At 42.1% G+C, this 15,367-nt stretch overlaps 1 protein-coding gene across 1 annotated transcript in view; it reads left to right on the top strand.

Annotated features, from left to right (window-relative positions):
- Positions 1–15,367, top strand: part of mctp1a (multiple C2 domains, transmembrane 1a) — a 145,020-nt gene that overhangs the window by 118,089 nt on the left and 11,564 nt on the right. The window contains exons 17-18 of the mRNA XM_008288604.1: positions 3,306–3,362; positions 9,033–9,131. Of these exons, the coding sequence (XP_008286826.1) occupies positions 3,306–3,362; positions 9,033–9,131 (156 nt within the window). The remainder of the gene's footprint in view (positions 1–3,305; positions 3,363–9,032; positions 9,132–15,367) is intronic.

Raw genomic sequence — 15,367 nt, forward strand, 5'->3', positions numbered from 1 at the left:
ACAGGTCTTAGAAAGAGGAAAGAATGAGACAAATAGAGGGAGAGGTAGAGGGATACAGAGGAGGAAAGAAAGATGTTTGGAATTCATCGGCTGCACTGAGGTAATTTATATCCTCCCTTACTGAGACAGTAGCTTCAGTGCGCGCATTTAGCCGTGGCAATCTTCAGGGCAGATGACATGTTCCATGTCTTTTTATTTATTAATTTTACACTGTGTCTCATTGCAGGAAACATGACTTCTCTCTGTAACCAGAGGCGATAGAAGGGAGAGAGCAGAGCGGAGAGCAGAGGGAGACAAACGACTCTATCATTCTCTCTGTCTCTCTAGGTCATGCTTCTCCAGCTAGCTCATGCTCATTCCTTTGTTTAAAGTTTGGAGCATGTGCCAGGCATGCCCTAGTAAAGCCTCTGTGTGGAGGATTCCATTATATTTGTATTTTGGCATGGGTGAAAGGATTTAGGAGAAACCATGATGTCTTTATAAACAGTTATAGTTCATTTGTTTAGAGATGCCAGGAGGCTTTCATTTTACAGTATCACATCTACATCTTTTGCCTTGGCTGAGCACGAGAATTCTCTCTCTCTCGTGTTTGTATAGTGTAGAACTAAATGTATTCTGTATCAATAAAGACATTGTCAAATGTGAACAGTCAAGCTTATTTGTCTAGACAGTGATGGAGTGAACTGGGAATAACCAGTTGCTATAAAGTCAGACAGTTAAAATGAGGAGTTCCATGCATGCATATGTACAACATTTTGCCCTAGTGATTCTGAGCTATTGATAGAACACACATACAAACACACACACACACATGCACATGCACTATTGATTCTACCCTCTCAACTCTGCTGTTCTGAACTCCTCTTTGTTTGTGTGGGAAGCTGCATTTACATAAGAGGCTTATGTCAGCCGCCACATAGTTTCCCCCCTTATTCCAATGAAAAACAAAAAGGACAAAAGCTATTGTCTTGTTAAGTAATGATTTTTGGATTTCTCCAAACTAGTTTGTACTGTTCTGAAGGTGGTAAGGGGGTTGTGGTGATGTCGGTGCTGGGCAAAGGTTTTTGGGGGTGTTGGGGCTGGTAACACAAAGCAACAATGAGGGCAGATGAATTCTGAGGTTGACAGCTGTAAGGCTTATGATATGGCTGTTTGTTTATGTAAATTGTGAGCAATAATATGACCTTGGAGCCATAATGTGTGATTGACACATAGAGGGTGGATATGATGCTGCAGTGGCCTGTGATTGGGAATTACAAAGACACGTTCAGGTTTAAACAGAGATCCTCAAGCATCTTCCAGATGAATCGGGTGCTTCTCAGCTTAAGCACAGCAGATTTATAAAGACCAAAACGGAAACTGGAGCCTGCTAGCATTTAATTGTGCAAACAGACTCGTGTTTCAACACAACTGTGTCTTCATCAGACTAAAAATGGGCAAAGACTCAATGAAATAATTATAGTCAACCTAGAACATGTGTCGAGTTGTCATTTTGTAAGTGGTTGAACATGGTTTCAGATATATTGGATAATAAATCCAAGGGTGGGAGTTGCCATAGTCAATGGATGTGCTTCTTTTCCTACAGCCATGACAGAAGCTGACAAGTGTCGAGGGAGGAGCATATGCTTTAAATGGAGGGGAAAACATTTGCCGATGGGAGGAGGCATCACCTTATACAAAGCAACGATCTGTCAGAGCGATCAGGGTTTATTGTGTTATTAATCGAGATAACGATGCCACCAAGAAAAAAAATGATACCAGCAGCTGATACCTGCTCTGCTGCATGTCAAGTATATTTATGGTACTTATTCATCAACTTAACATTGCATCATTGCTTGGCATCAAGTCCAACCATGCTGTGTTTGTATACGGCATGTGGTCGATGTAGGCGTATGCGCCGCTGTCGCCAGCCGAACTGAGCCGGGCATCCGGCTGAGACACCTTTTAGATGCTGTGCAGTCTTCACCTGTTTGGCGCATCGCAGGTGTACGCTGCTGTGGCACTGGTGTGGATGCGGTGTCCATGTGCCACACACAAGAAACCTCTCTGAAAGTTACAAAGAGAGAAGTACAAAAAAGTAGCAGAGAACAAACACCTGTCAAGTGTGACAACCAAGAGGAAACGTGACAAATTAAGTAATTCATTTATGCCTGAGTGCTAACATCATGTCAGGAACGAAACAAAAGAGCACACACCTCTCATAAAGTTACAAGGATAAAAGTACAGAAGTACCAGAGCAAAAGTCTGTCAAGTGTGACAAATTAGAGAAAACCATGGCAAATTCACTCAAGCATTGTATCACCGAACACTAATCAGACATAGTATAACTGCTCTTGTTGGCTCAGGGTTTTCCTTTTATGCCGTTACATATGTTTATTGGCTTGCTTTCACATTGCTGATGGAGGTCTGGATGTGAAGGACTGCGTTTTCTATACCGCAGTTTTTATTACATTTCAGTGTCTCTTTAGGTGTATTTAAAAACTATATTATGGAGTTTAAAAAAAGCTACAACTTGCATGTTATGTATTTGTATCCATATGTGTCTTTGTTCTTGTTGTTTCTTTGTGTACATGTGAGTGTGTTGTACAGTATGTCATTTTTCTTCATGTTGTACAGTATGTCTCAGGGTGTCTTGGGGCTTCAGAGTTACACCAGCTCCGGTTTCATCTGTTGTGGACCACTGAAGCAAATAGTTGCTGTTCTTTGTGACTTGCTGTCCGTGCTTCAGGCTTTTCTCTGTCTTCTCTCGTGGAGCATCGTTCTATGAGAGCGCGCGAGACGATACGTAGGTGAACGTATAGAAAATTGGAGGTAGAGGTGAGAGACAAGTGCAAAGGTTAAGGAGGTCAGACGGGATCGAGCAGAATCAAAAGAAAAGTAGCTCTGCTGTCTTGTCCCGCTGAATGCCGTTAGATTTGAATGCTTTTGTGCAATGCGATTTGACTGGATGAATAGACTTTAATCCTCAGCCCGTTGAAATTCAAAGCCAGAGCATTTGCTTACATTTCCAGAAGTGTCAACATATTTGAACAACAGAATGTTTCTAAAATTAAATTCTAATTCAGAACCATTCTGAAGCTTATGACATATTAGCACTCACAAATCCAATAGTTGTGCTATCTGCATGCTTTCCATACTCATTAACAAACTCTTGCCAGACATAAGCATAACCAATCAGCTTTAATATGCCTCTTTGGCTGTTCTGATGATGTTAACCCTGTGTTATCTAATGTTTATCTGTACTGTAGTTGCTACATTAACATTTTTATTTCTCTTTCTTCTCTTCCCTCCGTTGCAACTGTCAGCAAGCCGTGGAGGACCTGCTGGAGGATGAGGACGAGGATTTTGACAAAGATGACAAGGTAATTATGTCTTGTGTCAGGGATGCACTCAGACACACACACATACACCCACTGCCTCAGGAGGGGTTGACACTGCTTCATAGACCGGAAACACAAACAGACTAACGAAATGACTCCATCTTCCCCTCCCATCTCCTCCCCCGTTCAGTTATTCTCACTGCCTGAGGCGCAAACACATGTTTACAGATTGTACAACCTTTTAACCTTTTGAAAAGTTTTCTCTGTCGGCATATACATAGCACATTCCTCACCTTTCCTCCCTGCGGTTTGCTTTGGTTTGGTCTCTTTATGCAGTTTGGTGCACTGACCTTATATTTCTGTACATACAAGACAATGTTGAATTTACGCTGCTAACATTGTGCTTCTTCCTGAGAACATGCGCCCATATAAAGTGCTTAGTTAGCTATTTAGGTCCATTCACTGCTCCTTTATGTCCCAGTAAAACAGCATCTGGGCTTGTCCAGACACTATCAGGTAACAACAGGTGGCTGCTTTACTGCCTCCGCTCGTTTACACTGTAGGAACAGCTACTGAAGCAAATGCCACTGGATACGATACAGTTCCTTGTCAATGTTCCACTTGGGAACGGTAATTGAAATTGTACAGCTCTTTATCCACCCACTGTGTTGTCTTGGTTTTTGTGAGTCAGTTTGGAAATGAAAGCAATTTTCTGTTTGATACTCCAGTCTGATGAGTCTCAAGCAGTGTGAAACAAGGACAGCATTATACCTTGAGTGAAATCCAAATCTTTTACCGTGAAAACCTTGAACAATCTGGAAACTGAAATGACTGGAGCTGATAGTCAATGCCTTCTATAGGCACGTACACGTTAGTATGCTGAGATGCGGTACTTTGCATGGTCTGGTTTTGTAATCTTTAGGGAGGAAAACTGGTTGTTTGGAATCGTAATTGTTAAGACCAGTCAGTTTGATGTTGGACATCTAATTTTGCTTGAGGACGTTGTTGGCTGATTTTACTTTTACAACAACAGCAACATCACCACAGCTTCCCCCATTTAAGAGATTAGTAAGTGCTCGCTTGCAACAGAAAAAAACCCATTTATTGTACAGATGGTCAAATAGTCATCCCAATAGCAAGCCAGCCAGTCAAGCAATCAGTCAGCCAGGCAACCAGTTGGATGATGAGCACACAAAGATATGTGAGCATTACATCCTCTCCCACAGTGATGCAGAGGCAAAGTTTCATGGCTGTGAAGTTCCAAGGCTGAAATGTACAGCGGGGCACTGACTGAAGATATGCACCAGGCAACCTTGAACCTTTTTTTTTCTTACCCCCTTCTTTACATCTGTCCTCCTTCATTGCATTTCCTACCTCCTCTCATGGAAAAAAATAAAAATACAGGCATTTGAAAAGCTGCAGATTATGTGAAATACATTTTGGACTTTCATATTGAAATGAGGTGCAGAAGCAGCTTGTGCGGCCTCCGTCAGATTTGGTGCCAAACTGATTATTCCAAATAAGAAGGCCTTGCTCTCTGTTCACACAGGGCTGGGATGCTGGATAGCACAGCTGCCACAAAGGCTACAATTTACCAACTCTGGCTTCATACATTTTGATCTATTGCTCCTCTCAACTGTTAGCATTTCATTTGAGCTGTAGGGAAGTTGAAAGGGGGGCATTTTTCTTTTTTCTTCGCCTACATCTCGCTCCCCTCCCACTCTCCTTCTACCCTTTCCTCCGTCGTCCCCTACCTTGCCTTTTTTTTTTTTTTTTCCTTTCATTCTGACACATACTCACTCTCTTCCTTTTGCTCTCCCTCCAACCTGGTTAAGTGCAGAACAAATGGAGTTTCAAGGCTTAGCAAATTTGTCTTTTTCATTGGATATGAGGTCTTTTACATTGGATATGAGCTACAGCTTCAGATCGTATGAGTAAGTATGAAGGACGGGTCAAAGGAGGCCTCTTTTATGGCACAGGCCTATAGGGGAGAGTGGGAAGAAGAGGGAGAGCGAGAGAGAAGAGAGGAAAAAAAGATTAATAAATGTGCCAAGGCCTCATTTTAATTGAACTTGAAGCATATGTTGCAAGTATGTACAATCCGTCCCAGATGTTTACTCCGGCCATGTGCATAGCTCTTCCCAGTGCACCACAAGGCAGCTATTAGCTGGATAACCTTTGCTCCAGAGGCTAAATGGGGTATTACATGGCCAAAAAGTAGAGCACCTGTTTTTCATTGCATAGAGGACCCCTTGCAGGCTTTTTGCCTTGGATCACCACATGTGTTTTGACTTAACAGATTGTTGGGCAGACGTGAAAAGTGTCTTTCTTGTGAGCAAGCACTGATATTAGTCACTTAATCTCAATGAAAGTCCAGCATCTAGACTAATTGATGGGGACGGCTGAGTTGTTAAAGCCAAGCAGGCAGGCACATGAAGGGTGAAAGAATGTTAGACATGAACAATTTTTTTTTTCCTCCTTCTTTCCTTCACACAGTGTGTTTGTGTGCACGCTGACCTTCAACATGGAATGTTGCTTGATTTGTATTATCTGCACACATACACACACACATGCACACGCACACACATGTACACATAAAATATGGTAGCAGTATAGTGCCCCAGTTTTTAACCTCTATTTTCACTAAAACTAATTTTAAACATGGTGGCAAGTGCAGATTCCACTGTTCCCCTTTAGAGTGCATTAGCGATCCAAGACATAAATGTAAGACACAGAGTTATTATAATCGTACACATAGAAGTAACATGCATATATTCCACGTGAAAAGATGAGTGGCACAGTGAAGGAGTTTTTATTGTACGTAGGGCTTTCATAGATTTAAATAGTCATAAAGAACTGCCATGGCTTTATGCAGAACCCTTTTTCAGTGAGAGTCTTGCATGCCAAAAACGTGCTGTGGACACATTATCATTATTGCGCTCTTTGCTTTAATCTAAGAGTAGGTTTTCAAAACAAGAAATATTGAACGCAGCTTGAGTTGAAATCATAGACCCTGGACCTGATTAAGAGTGCAAAGCAGTAATATTATTTTAATGTCATGCCATTAGTTACAGCTGCTGTGCCAAAATATCTGCCTTAAATCCTGTCTCTGAAATGACATGGAAAATTATGTTTTGTTTTAAAAAATTTATTCTGCAGCACCTTTACAGACCCTTTCAGCATCTTCAAATTCACCTTAAAACTTGAGCAGTGTGAGACAGTAAAAACACGCTACTCTATCCTATATTTACAGGCTGCTGGCAGCAGCGGCCTCACTGTATAATGTAGCCTGTGATGTCTCCTCTCACCTGTGGGCTCGCTGTCCAGAGCTGGCATGAGACAATCACCTTTAGGCTCTGAATGGGTGTGAGTGTTTGTGAGTGTGTGTGTGTGTGTGTGAATGTGTTTGTGTATTTGTGTGAGCGTCTCACATGTGTGCGCGCTGCTCAGCTGCCTCCCAGAGGGGGGCTTACTGGAAAATGGAGAGAGAGAGTGAATGAGAGAGAGAGACAGACTGAAGGAGTGAGGAGATTACCCTCACACGGTTGACTGGTCACTGAAGCGCTTGTGCTCCGCTCAGCTAGGCTCCACTAGCCTCAGGAGGACCTGACACAGATAAGATACACACTGCAATCATGTCCTGCTCACGGGCTTACTGCTCGGTGCACTCCCTCTCTCTTTCTCCCTCTATGTCTATCTATCAATATCTCGCTCACACACAGACACACCACATGTACCTACAAAAAATCTTTTTCCTCTCTCGTTTCTCACTACTTTTCTCCTGATAGTAAATATAGAGCAGACATTATGCCTTAGCGTGAACACATTGACCTGAAAAATGTGAATTTTTAGTCTTTTTTTTTATGGACCCAATTCTTCAAGGCATCCACTTTGGGGTTTAAACCATAACCTATTGGCTGTTTCTCAGTTTTATCATTGATCTGTTCATGCTCATTATGGTAAAACAATTTAGCATTTTTCCGTAATGTGACACAGATATCAGTTTTGTATTTTAAAGATTTTACTGGTGAGTGTATTGTACATACAAGACTGAACATTTTGCAGGTGATCCTCTGTTTCTTCTTCTCTCCTGCCACACAATCATCTTCCTACATCACAGTATCTCTTTATCCTTTTCATCTATAGTGCTGAGACAGCCATTTCACCCTCTGCTGCTTTCCCTGTAGGCATGACTCATGCACATACATGTATGCACACACACACACACACACACACACACACACACACACACACACACACACACACAGACAATGCTGCCCATGTGTGTGTTTATCAATGGTTCTCTGGCTTGTAAGTAACTCCTGACGAAAGCCTAGCATTAGCACACATATCCAGATCCTACAGGCCTTGCAGCCATTTTCCACTATTGATTTTAACTCACAGTATCTCTCTGTTTGTATCTTTCTGACTGTCGTCTTTCTCTCCCCATCACTGTCTTGGTTTTTGTCTCCTCTGTGTACCGTTAAGCAGGTACCCAGGCTCTCTGCTCCATGTAAAGTTAAACAAAGCACACACTTCGTCTCAGTACGAATCTGGTTAAAAACAGTGCAAGTTTTCAAACTTATCTCCAGATTGCATATGGAGCTCTGCAGCACCTTCCCCAGCCTCGGCACTCCTCTCAGTCCCAGTCACGGCGCTGCGCCGATTGCTCAGATAGTGACATGGCATAATGTAATTGGACTAAAGAGAGCATTGGGAATTATATCAATGCTCTGGAAAAAAAAAGTGTGACTGAAATGCTGTTCTGGGGAGGCTATTGAGCTTGTGATGCTGTGGGGTTGTCCTCAGGTATCGGGGGGTTTCAGCTGCTGAGGAGAATGGGAGAGAGAGACAGAGCAGGGAAGAGAAAAAAGTTTGAATGTCTGTGTTCTTTTCTTCTCGCCGCCTGTGAAGGATGAAAAGTGTCACGCTGTAAAAGATGCTTTTGACTTTTCCGCTTCATTTTTCTTCCCATCTCAGTGTCTTTTTTTTCCCCCGTTGTTCAGCAGAGACGCTGGTAGGAACTGCATTTTAATCATGTTTGGCTAATAGAGGGAGGAATGAAAACAAAAAGGAGGGTGAAAGAGGCATGGAGGGGTATTGTCTCTCTATGCAAAATACACTGCATTGTTTGTTTGTTTTTCCTCTTTGTCACACACATACATCAGGTGGATCGTCTCTCACTATCTCTATTCCCCCCAGATACATATCTCTTGCTTTGTCTTTTGCTTTCTGTCATTGCTTCTTCATTCTCTGTTTTTCCATCATTCTCTCATCAGTTTTTTCCCCCCAGTGTGGTTCTTTTTTTTTTGTTGCTTTGGACAATATTCTTATAGGTTACAATATAATCGCCTCTATCTTTGTAGAGATGAGGGACATGTGTGCTCCTCTGGATGTGGCTTTGTTATAGTTTAATGTTCCCGGAGAAAAACAAGCCTTGGTTTTAAAATCAGTCTAGATTTAACTTCACGATCAAAGGCAGTTATTCTGAAGTACAAAAAAAGGTGAGTACTGAACAGGAAAAAAAAGAATCTTCTCAACATTGCAAGGCGAAAGCTGTTTCCAGCGCGGTGCTTAACTGTTAGTCTCTGCAGAGCATTTGGTGAGAAAAATGTATAAGACCTCAGTTGTAAGACATCCACATTTTCTAACCCTTTTACTTTAATTTCTGTGGGTTGTAAAGAGAACATTTCACTGTAATCTATCCACAAGGACCCTAAACCAGACCCCTGGGAGGACACCCCTGATAAATACCATATCCTCGAGGATATGTTGGCTTCCTGGCACTTTGAGTGGATACGAGCGATGGTGGTAAGTGGACATGTGTGTGGCTCTGGCACTGACTCCCAATGGTGTGTGTCGCTGTCTCCCGGTTTCCTCTCTAGCTCATCGTCTGTCCAGCGGCCTCTGTCTGCCGTCCTGTCGGGGTTTGTGTACAGTACCTGTCCCCTGTCCACGTCTCAATTAACACTCACGCGCTGCACGTTCGGCCCCCCCAAACCCAAACCCACCGCAAGGGCCCTGCCTGTGCCTGCTCTTTAGGGTGGTGGGGAAGCAAAGAGAGCTCCAGCATGGAAGGCTGCTCCTGTCTTTCTGTGTGACTTCCCTGTAGCACTGTAGACCTGTTACACTGCAAGATCGAGGTGTGATGGTATGTTAACTGTGTTCTTCTGGCTCTGGAGTAATAAAGAGTGACATGGGGAGTCACTTTAGTGTATTGGTTTCTATTTTTTCAATAAAATGTGTGTAGTAACGGGGGCCATAAGGGAATAGAATCTCCTCACAGAGTGGCTTAGAATACTTTTCTTTTTAAACCAAAACATAGACTTGTTTTTAAACGCACTAATTACATTCATCTCACAAATAATGATTGTTTTCACACCTTATGACCCCAAAGTCACTGATAATAAGCACCTAACAAACTAATTTTCTAATGACTTTTAGTGCCCTGAGTGTGTAGTACAGTGTGTGTGCATGTGTGTGTTGTGGTTGGTGGGGTGATTTGAATGCGCCTGTGAGTGCTTTTTCTTTTAAGTTGCTACAAGAACAGTAAAACTATCTCATATTGCTCGAGCAAATCCCAATGCTCATTATGCCTAATGCAACAATGTCTACTCCCGCAAATGTTATTGTTCTGAATCACATACACACAAGTGGCTGAACCAACTGAACTTTTTGATTGATGAACTATGCATCAAAGGATTACGACGAGCGCTCCTTGCACTGTAGGTGAGGAGTTCTTGTGTGCTCTCATCCACCCAAAGTAAGTCTCTTCGAGACTCTCACCGAATAGGATGTTGAAGATAGCACACTCTCAGCCCTCTCGGTCTCTCATTGGACAGAATGTGGAGCACAACACTTGACAGCAGTGTCGTCTGAATTTGAAAGTCAGACATGTAAGAAGGCAGCCGCCACCTTTTCTTTTAACAAGAGTCATAAATCTGTAATGAGCACAGAGAGGATGCATATTTTATTTACTTTTTTGAAGATGTGATCCCTTCACTTCATAGCAGTGCACTCTCGTTCTGTTGTTTTTTTTTTCTTCCAAAACAAAGTTTAAGACAGTGGATTTTACAGCTGTTTCTATTGCCTGTGTGTCTCTGAACATGAATATGTAATTAAAGGTATGCCAAAGTTAGCAGAATTCACAGGCCGAGGTGATGATTCAGATGTAATTTAACCCCTACCGGAGAAAGACATGATTTAATTAAAAACAAAAAGTTGTTAGAATTGTACAGATACAGTGTAGAATAAAACAAATCCTATATATATTATAAAAATGTATTTCCCTTTTTTCATGAAGTGCCTTATTGCTGAACCTTGCTTACAAAAATAAACGGCTATATGTGCCCTCATCTTGGGATCACGAAAACAAATCAGAGTTTAGGTTTTGCAGTATTGTTATGTTTTAAGCCAACCCAGAAAGACATACGTAGACAGACACACGGACAGATAGACGGACTGACTGACGGGGGTGTGGGGGTGTGGGGGTCGGGGGAAGATGGGCTGGAGCAGCTAAACCAGGCCAACAGAGGACAAGAGTAATGTTGTCCCATTCATCACACTCTGCCATGCTGGATCCTGGGAAGGACAGGGGAAGGAGAGTGCAGGAGCAGGGGAGCAGAGGTGAGGCAGGGTGTGGGTGGAGAATGGGTGGGGGTCGGGTGGTGTGCAGCAGGAGGCGAGGAAGGGGTGATCAAGTGATCAAGAGCAGAAGTTGCGGGGTGGTAGTCATTCATGCGGGTGTGTGTGTGTGTCTCTGACCTTGAGCCTGATAGAGTGGCTGGTGTGGTGGAGGTGATGAGAGGCCCCAGGGGGAGATGGGTAAAGATGATCAGTGGCAAACAACCTCCTGCCAACCAGACACATTAGAGACACGCGCACTCATAACACCAGGAACCTTTTCTCTTTAGGATAGGAAGCAGAGGTCAAACTGAAAATAAGTCACCAACTCTTCCTTTTAATCCCTCTTTCTCTCTCTCCCTCTATCCCTCTCTTTTACATATGTGTATATTTATCCTCGCTGTGGGACTTGACTGGGTGAAGAGACTAATTAGTACTAGAGAGCATTGTGTGTGCCTGGTCCACCTCCAGCTGACAGTCTTAACTGGAGTTTGACTTTGGCTTTTGCGGGAGCAAAACCCTCAGCTCACGCAGATATTCTCCAACACGCACACAGTACATCCTCTAAACACCAACATATACACTCTCCCCTCACTTCCTTCCATTTGGGCCTATGGAACTGGGATGCCCCTTTACATCTTAACATGGCCTTTCTGTGTGTGCGCTGCTTGATGAGGGCCAGGAGGACGTGCTGTGCATCTCAACACCCTAGTTAAACAGATATTTATGTGTTTTGATAAAAAGAGAGGGAGGGAAATAGATGTATTCCCCACATCCGCCCGTGGATTAGTTGTTGTAAGGGATAAATTATTTATTAAAATGTCCCCCCCCCTCCTCCCAAAAAAAAAAAAAAAGAACATCTGCCTCTTTCATGTGGCACTGGCGAGGTGCCAGGTTGCATGGTGGTATCCAAGGCCATTCGCAGGGTCTTTGTCTTGTCTTGTTGCCATTTCCTTACAGAAGGGAGATGTTCTTCTAGGCCACTGGGTCCCCAAGTTTTTTCTTTTTCTCCCCTGAGGGGCTTCTCTTAACTCCCAGTTGGTAAAATCTGTGACTCATCGTTCCCCAGTGGAGTTGGTAATGCTTGGAATAGACACCAATAAAACATTAGTGATAGAGCTGAACTATTTAAATGGCCAACATAAGAGATTAAAAAAAAAAAAGTGCTCCGTGCTGCATTTGCTACTGAAACTCCTCATTAGAAAAAAAAATAAAAAATACCAATGAACAAGTAAAAATGGGAAAAAATTACTTTACTAGTTTACTAAGCAATTGCACACATGTTCATAAAAATGTACAATAAAGATTTGGCTCTTCATGCTGATTAACATGAATACAGCAATGGAAATTCTGAGCTGTTATCCTTGATCATGAATGAACTAATGACTTTGGATATTTTTTTTTTCTCTGTGCCTGCTGTACTTGTTTTCCCTTGCTGTGTTGTAGAGACAGGCCATTGCAACATTTATCTGTTTTTACTCATGTATACTTCCCAACAAAACACTATTAGATTGAACTGTGTGCCAGCAGTGAATGCAAACGAACCAATGAAGGCCTCTTATCCTTCTAGTGAAGTGTGCTATTATCCATCACTGAATTATTTTTGTGTTTTTTTTTTAATTACAATGAGTCAGGAAAATCTGTGCAGCCAAGTGTCATCTTTATTGAAGCAAAATAGTTTTCTTGTTTTGTATACTTGAGTTTTTAAAGGAGAAGTAGCAACACATTTTGTTTAAAGGATACAGTAGCTGCTAATCATATGCACTATTTATTATTGTAGTGCTTGCACAGGCTTTGGAAATTGAATTTGTGTGACCCCTATTGCATTCCTCAACTTGCTCAAGTTTTCAATGTTTTTCTTTTTTTTTTTTTTTTCCCATTTTTCCTGGGGTGGAAATGGGAGGGATGCAGACTCGCTCCACAGTTACAAAATCAACACGAACACTTTCAGATGCCCTCTGGGAGCCACATATTAGCATCCTGTCACGTTTTATATGACATTTCAATTTTTACTGTGCTGCCAGAGAGAGAGGCAAAAAAGAAAAACAAAGAAAAACAGGTGCAATTTTAGCACAGCAGCAATGAGCAGCAGCCACTTGTGGTTCAGACTCATTTTGTGTTGTGATGGGATATATGCTGCTACATTATAACTGTTAGGTTTATCATTTTTATGGCGTAACCCAGCAGGGAGAACAATGTGATCGGAGGTTAAAATAGTCTCAAATGGCTCTCTCTTTTCCACCCAGTAGATATAGGGCAGATATTTGAGTCCATCGTAATAGGCTAAGTCCTCAGTGACCTCTCTCTTGTTTAGCTCTAGGCCTTGGGTCAGTGAAGAACAAACTGTCTTTGCAAAGTTTACAACTGCTCACTTTGCACTTTTGCATATAGATGTACTTTGCCATGATGGTATCTTTCTGAAAGGGAAATGGAGCAGCCGAGTACACAGAGGCATTGTGCATCTTTCCTTTGTTAAATATTTAATCAAGTGTTTCAAGGAGTTTACCACATTTGTTTACCACAATTTACCAGCAAGTGCAATGTGGTTAGCCTGACTTGGCTGTTTCTTTGTATGTGTGTGTGAGAGTGTGTGTCCCTGGGCTCTCGCTGGTATCACTGAGGGTTATTTTTCCTTAACGCATGCAAACAACTCACATCACTTTAACGAGCCTTCCTGCTGCTAAACTGATGGGTGCTTGGCTGAGATTTCGTATCACACTCCACACATCCAAACAATGATGCAAACTTTGGACATAACCACAAAAGATGCATTTTATTGTCTATAAATGGCATGCATGCAATTAAAACATGCAACTCTCACCCAACAAAGGACACCGACTCACTAAATAATTCTGCTACAAACCTGATGAGACTTAATTGATGTCAAAGAGTTTCTTCTCCACATGTATAGAAACTTTCATTCACAGGATAAACAAACTGTCTCAATGCACTTTTCATTTAATACAAAGAAGGATGCTGCTTTAGACCGAACTCACATCACAGCCTGAGCGGCCCTGAACCTTTACTATAAAGTAGATTGCACTTCTATAAAACAAATGATTTTCAAAAGGAGAGATTATTCAGCTCGCAGTAATGCAGAAGTGTGTAAAGTCCTCGAGATTCCATAATAGGTGTATTAGATAGACTCACTAAAAGTATGCATCCGGCAACATAAATGAATGACATTTTGCATTAAAAGAGTACTGATGATCATAGGCAGAAAAAAACCCCCCACATAATTCTCTCTTAGCATATATGCTGTTAACTGACGCTAAATTATATTCATTGTTTTGATATCCTTGAATATATTTTGTTTTCATTTCAGTCACTGCTCCTGCCTTATTTCCAATCATTCTGCATTCAATGTATGAATATGCAGGCAAGCATGGTATGTGTGCAGGACAAAAATGCATACATATCTGTGTACATAGGTTCAGGGCTGTCGTTCAGTCGCTGAAATCATCATTCCACTGCATTAACAGTTTTGTTGGATACATACAGAACTGACAGTTACAGTAACATGCCAGTGCGACACATTGCACGTGAACCTACAGTTGCAGTCTATTAAAATTCATGACGCTAAACACATTAAGGCAGGCTTATTACACTATCTGCCTGAATGATTCGAACCATGCAGCACCATCCATCAGAGCACTGTTGTTGGAGGTGCTGGGATTTGTAGCATACTTTGAGCATTAACATGACTTGCATCTGTAGCCAAGTTAAAGCAAGAGGCCGCGCAGATTTCATTTTATTAGCCTTGCCTTCAGGTCTCCAAACAAACCCACTTAGTTTCCCTGACAGACACAGGAAGAAACATATGGATACACAGGCCCTAGGTCTCCTGTAAAAACCTTGATCCTCCTCCTGAGTGAGACTAGAAGCCGGTCAAGAACTTAACACACATGCACATACAGCATGACCAAACTGAGTCCTTCATTTAACTTAATGTACTAATCATGCATCAACTCTTGAAAGCATATAAATGTGTAGAAAAGCTCCCCTCCCTGATTTAAATAGTTCTCTCTTTTGTGTGAAAAATCCAAATCTGTGCAAAGCTTTCTTTAACCTTGACTGTGATGTGTGAATGTCCCGTCTCTCTCCTTTTCTCTTCTGTGTCACTTCTTCCTCTATCAGTCATGACATTGCAGTCCAAAACAAACTTACTCAGCAGAGAAAGAAACCGTTTTTGGAAGCCAGAGGCCCTCATCGTCCAATCTGTGTTGGGATATAGTATTGTTTGTAGAGTCACACAGCAAGACCAGGTGTGCAGATCAACCTTATCTAATAGCTGTAGGGTGTGTGTGTTTGTGTGCATATTAGGTTCCATTATAAGAACAGGTTGCCTGACTCCATATGTGCGCAGTGTGCAGGGAAGCTGGGAAAACAAGGTTCTCCGTGGCCCTCTGTGTTATTGCTACCTC

This window comes from Stegastes partitus, unplaced genomic scaffold, assembly GCF_000690725.1.
Source record: "Stegastes partitus isolate 25-593 unplaced genomic scaffold, Stegastes_partitus-1.0.2 Scaffold13, whole genome shotgun sequence".
NCBI classification, from domain to species: Eukaryota; Metazoa; Chordata; class Actinopteri; family Pomacentridae; genus Stegastes; species Stegastes partitus.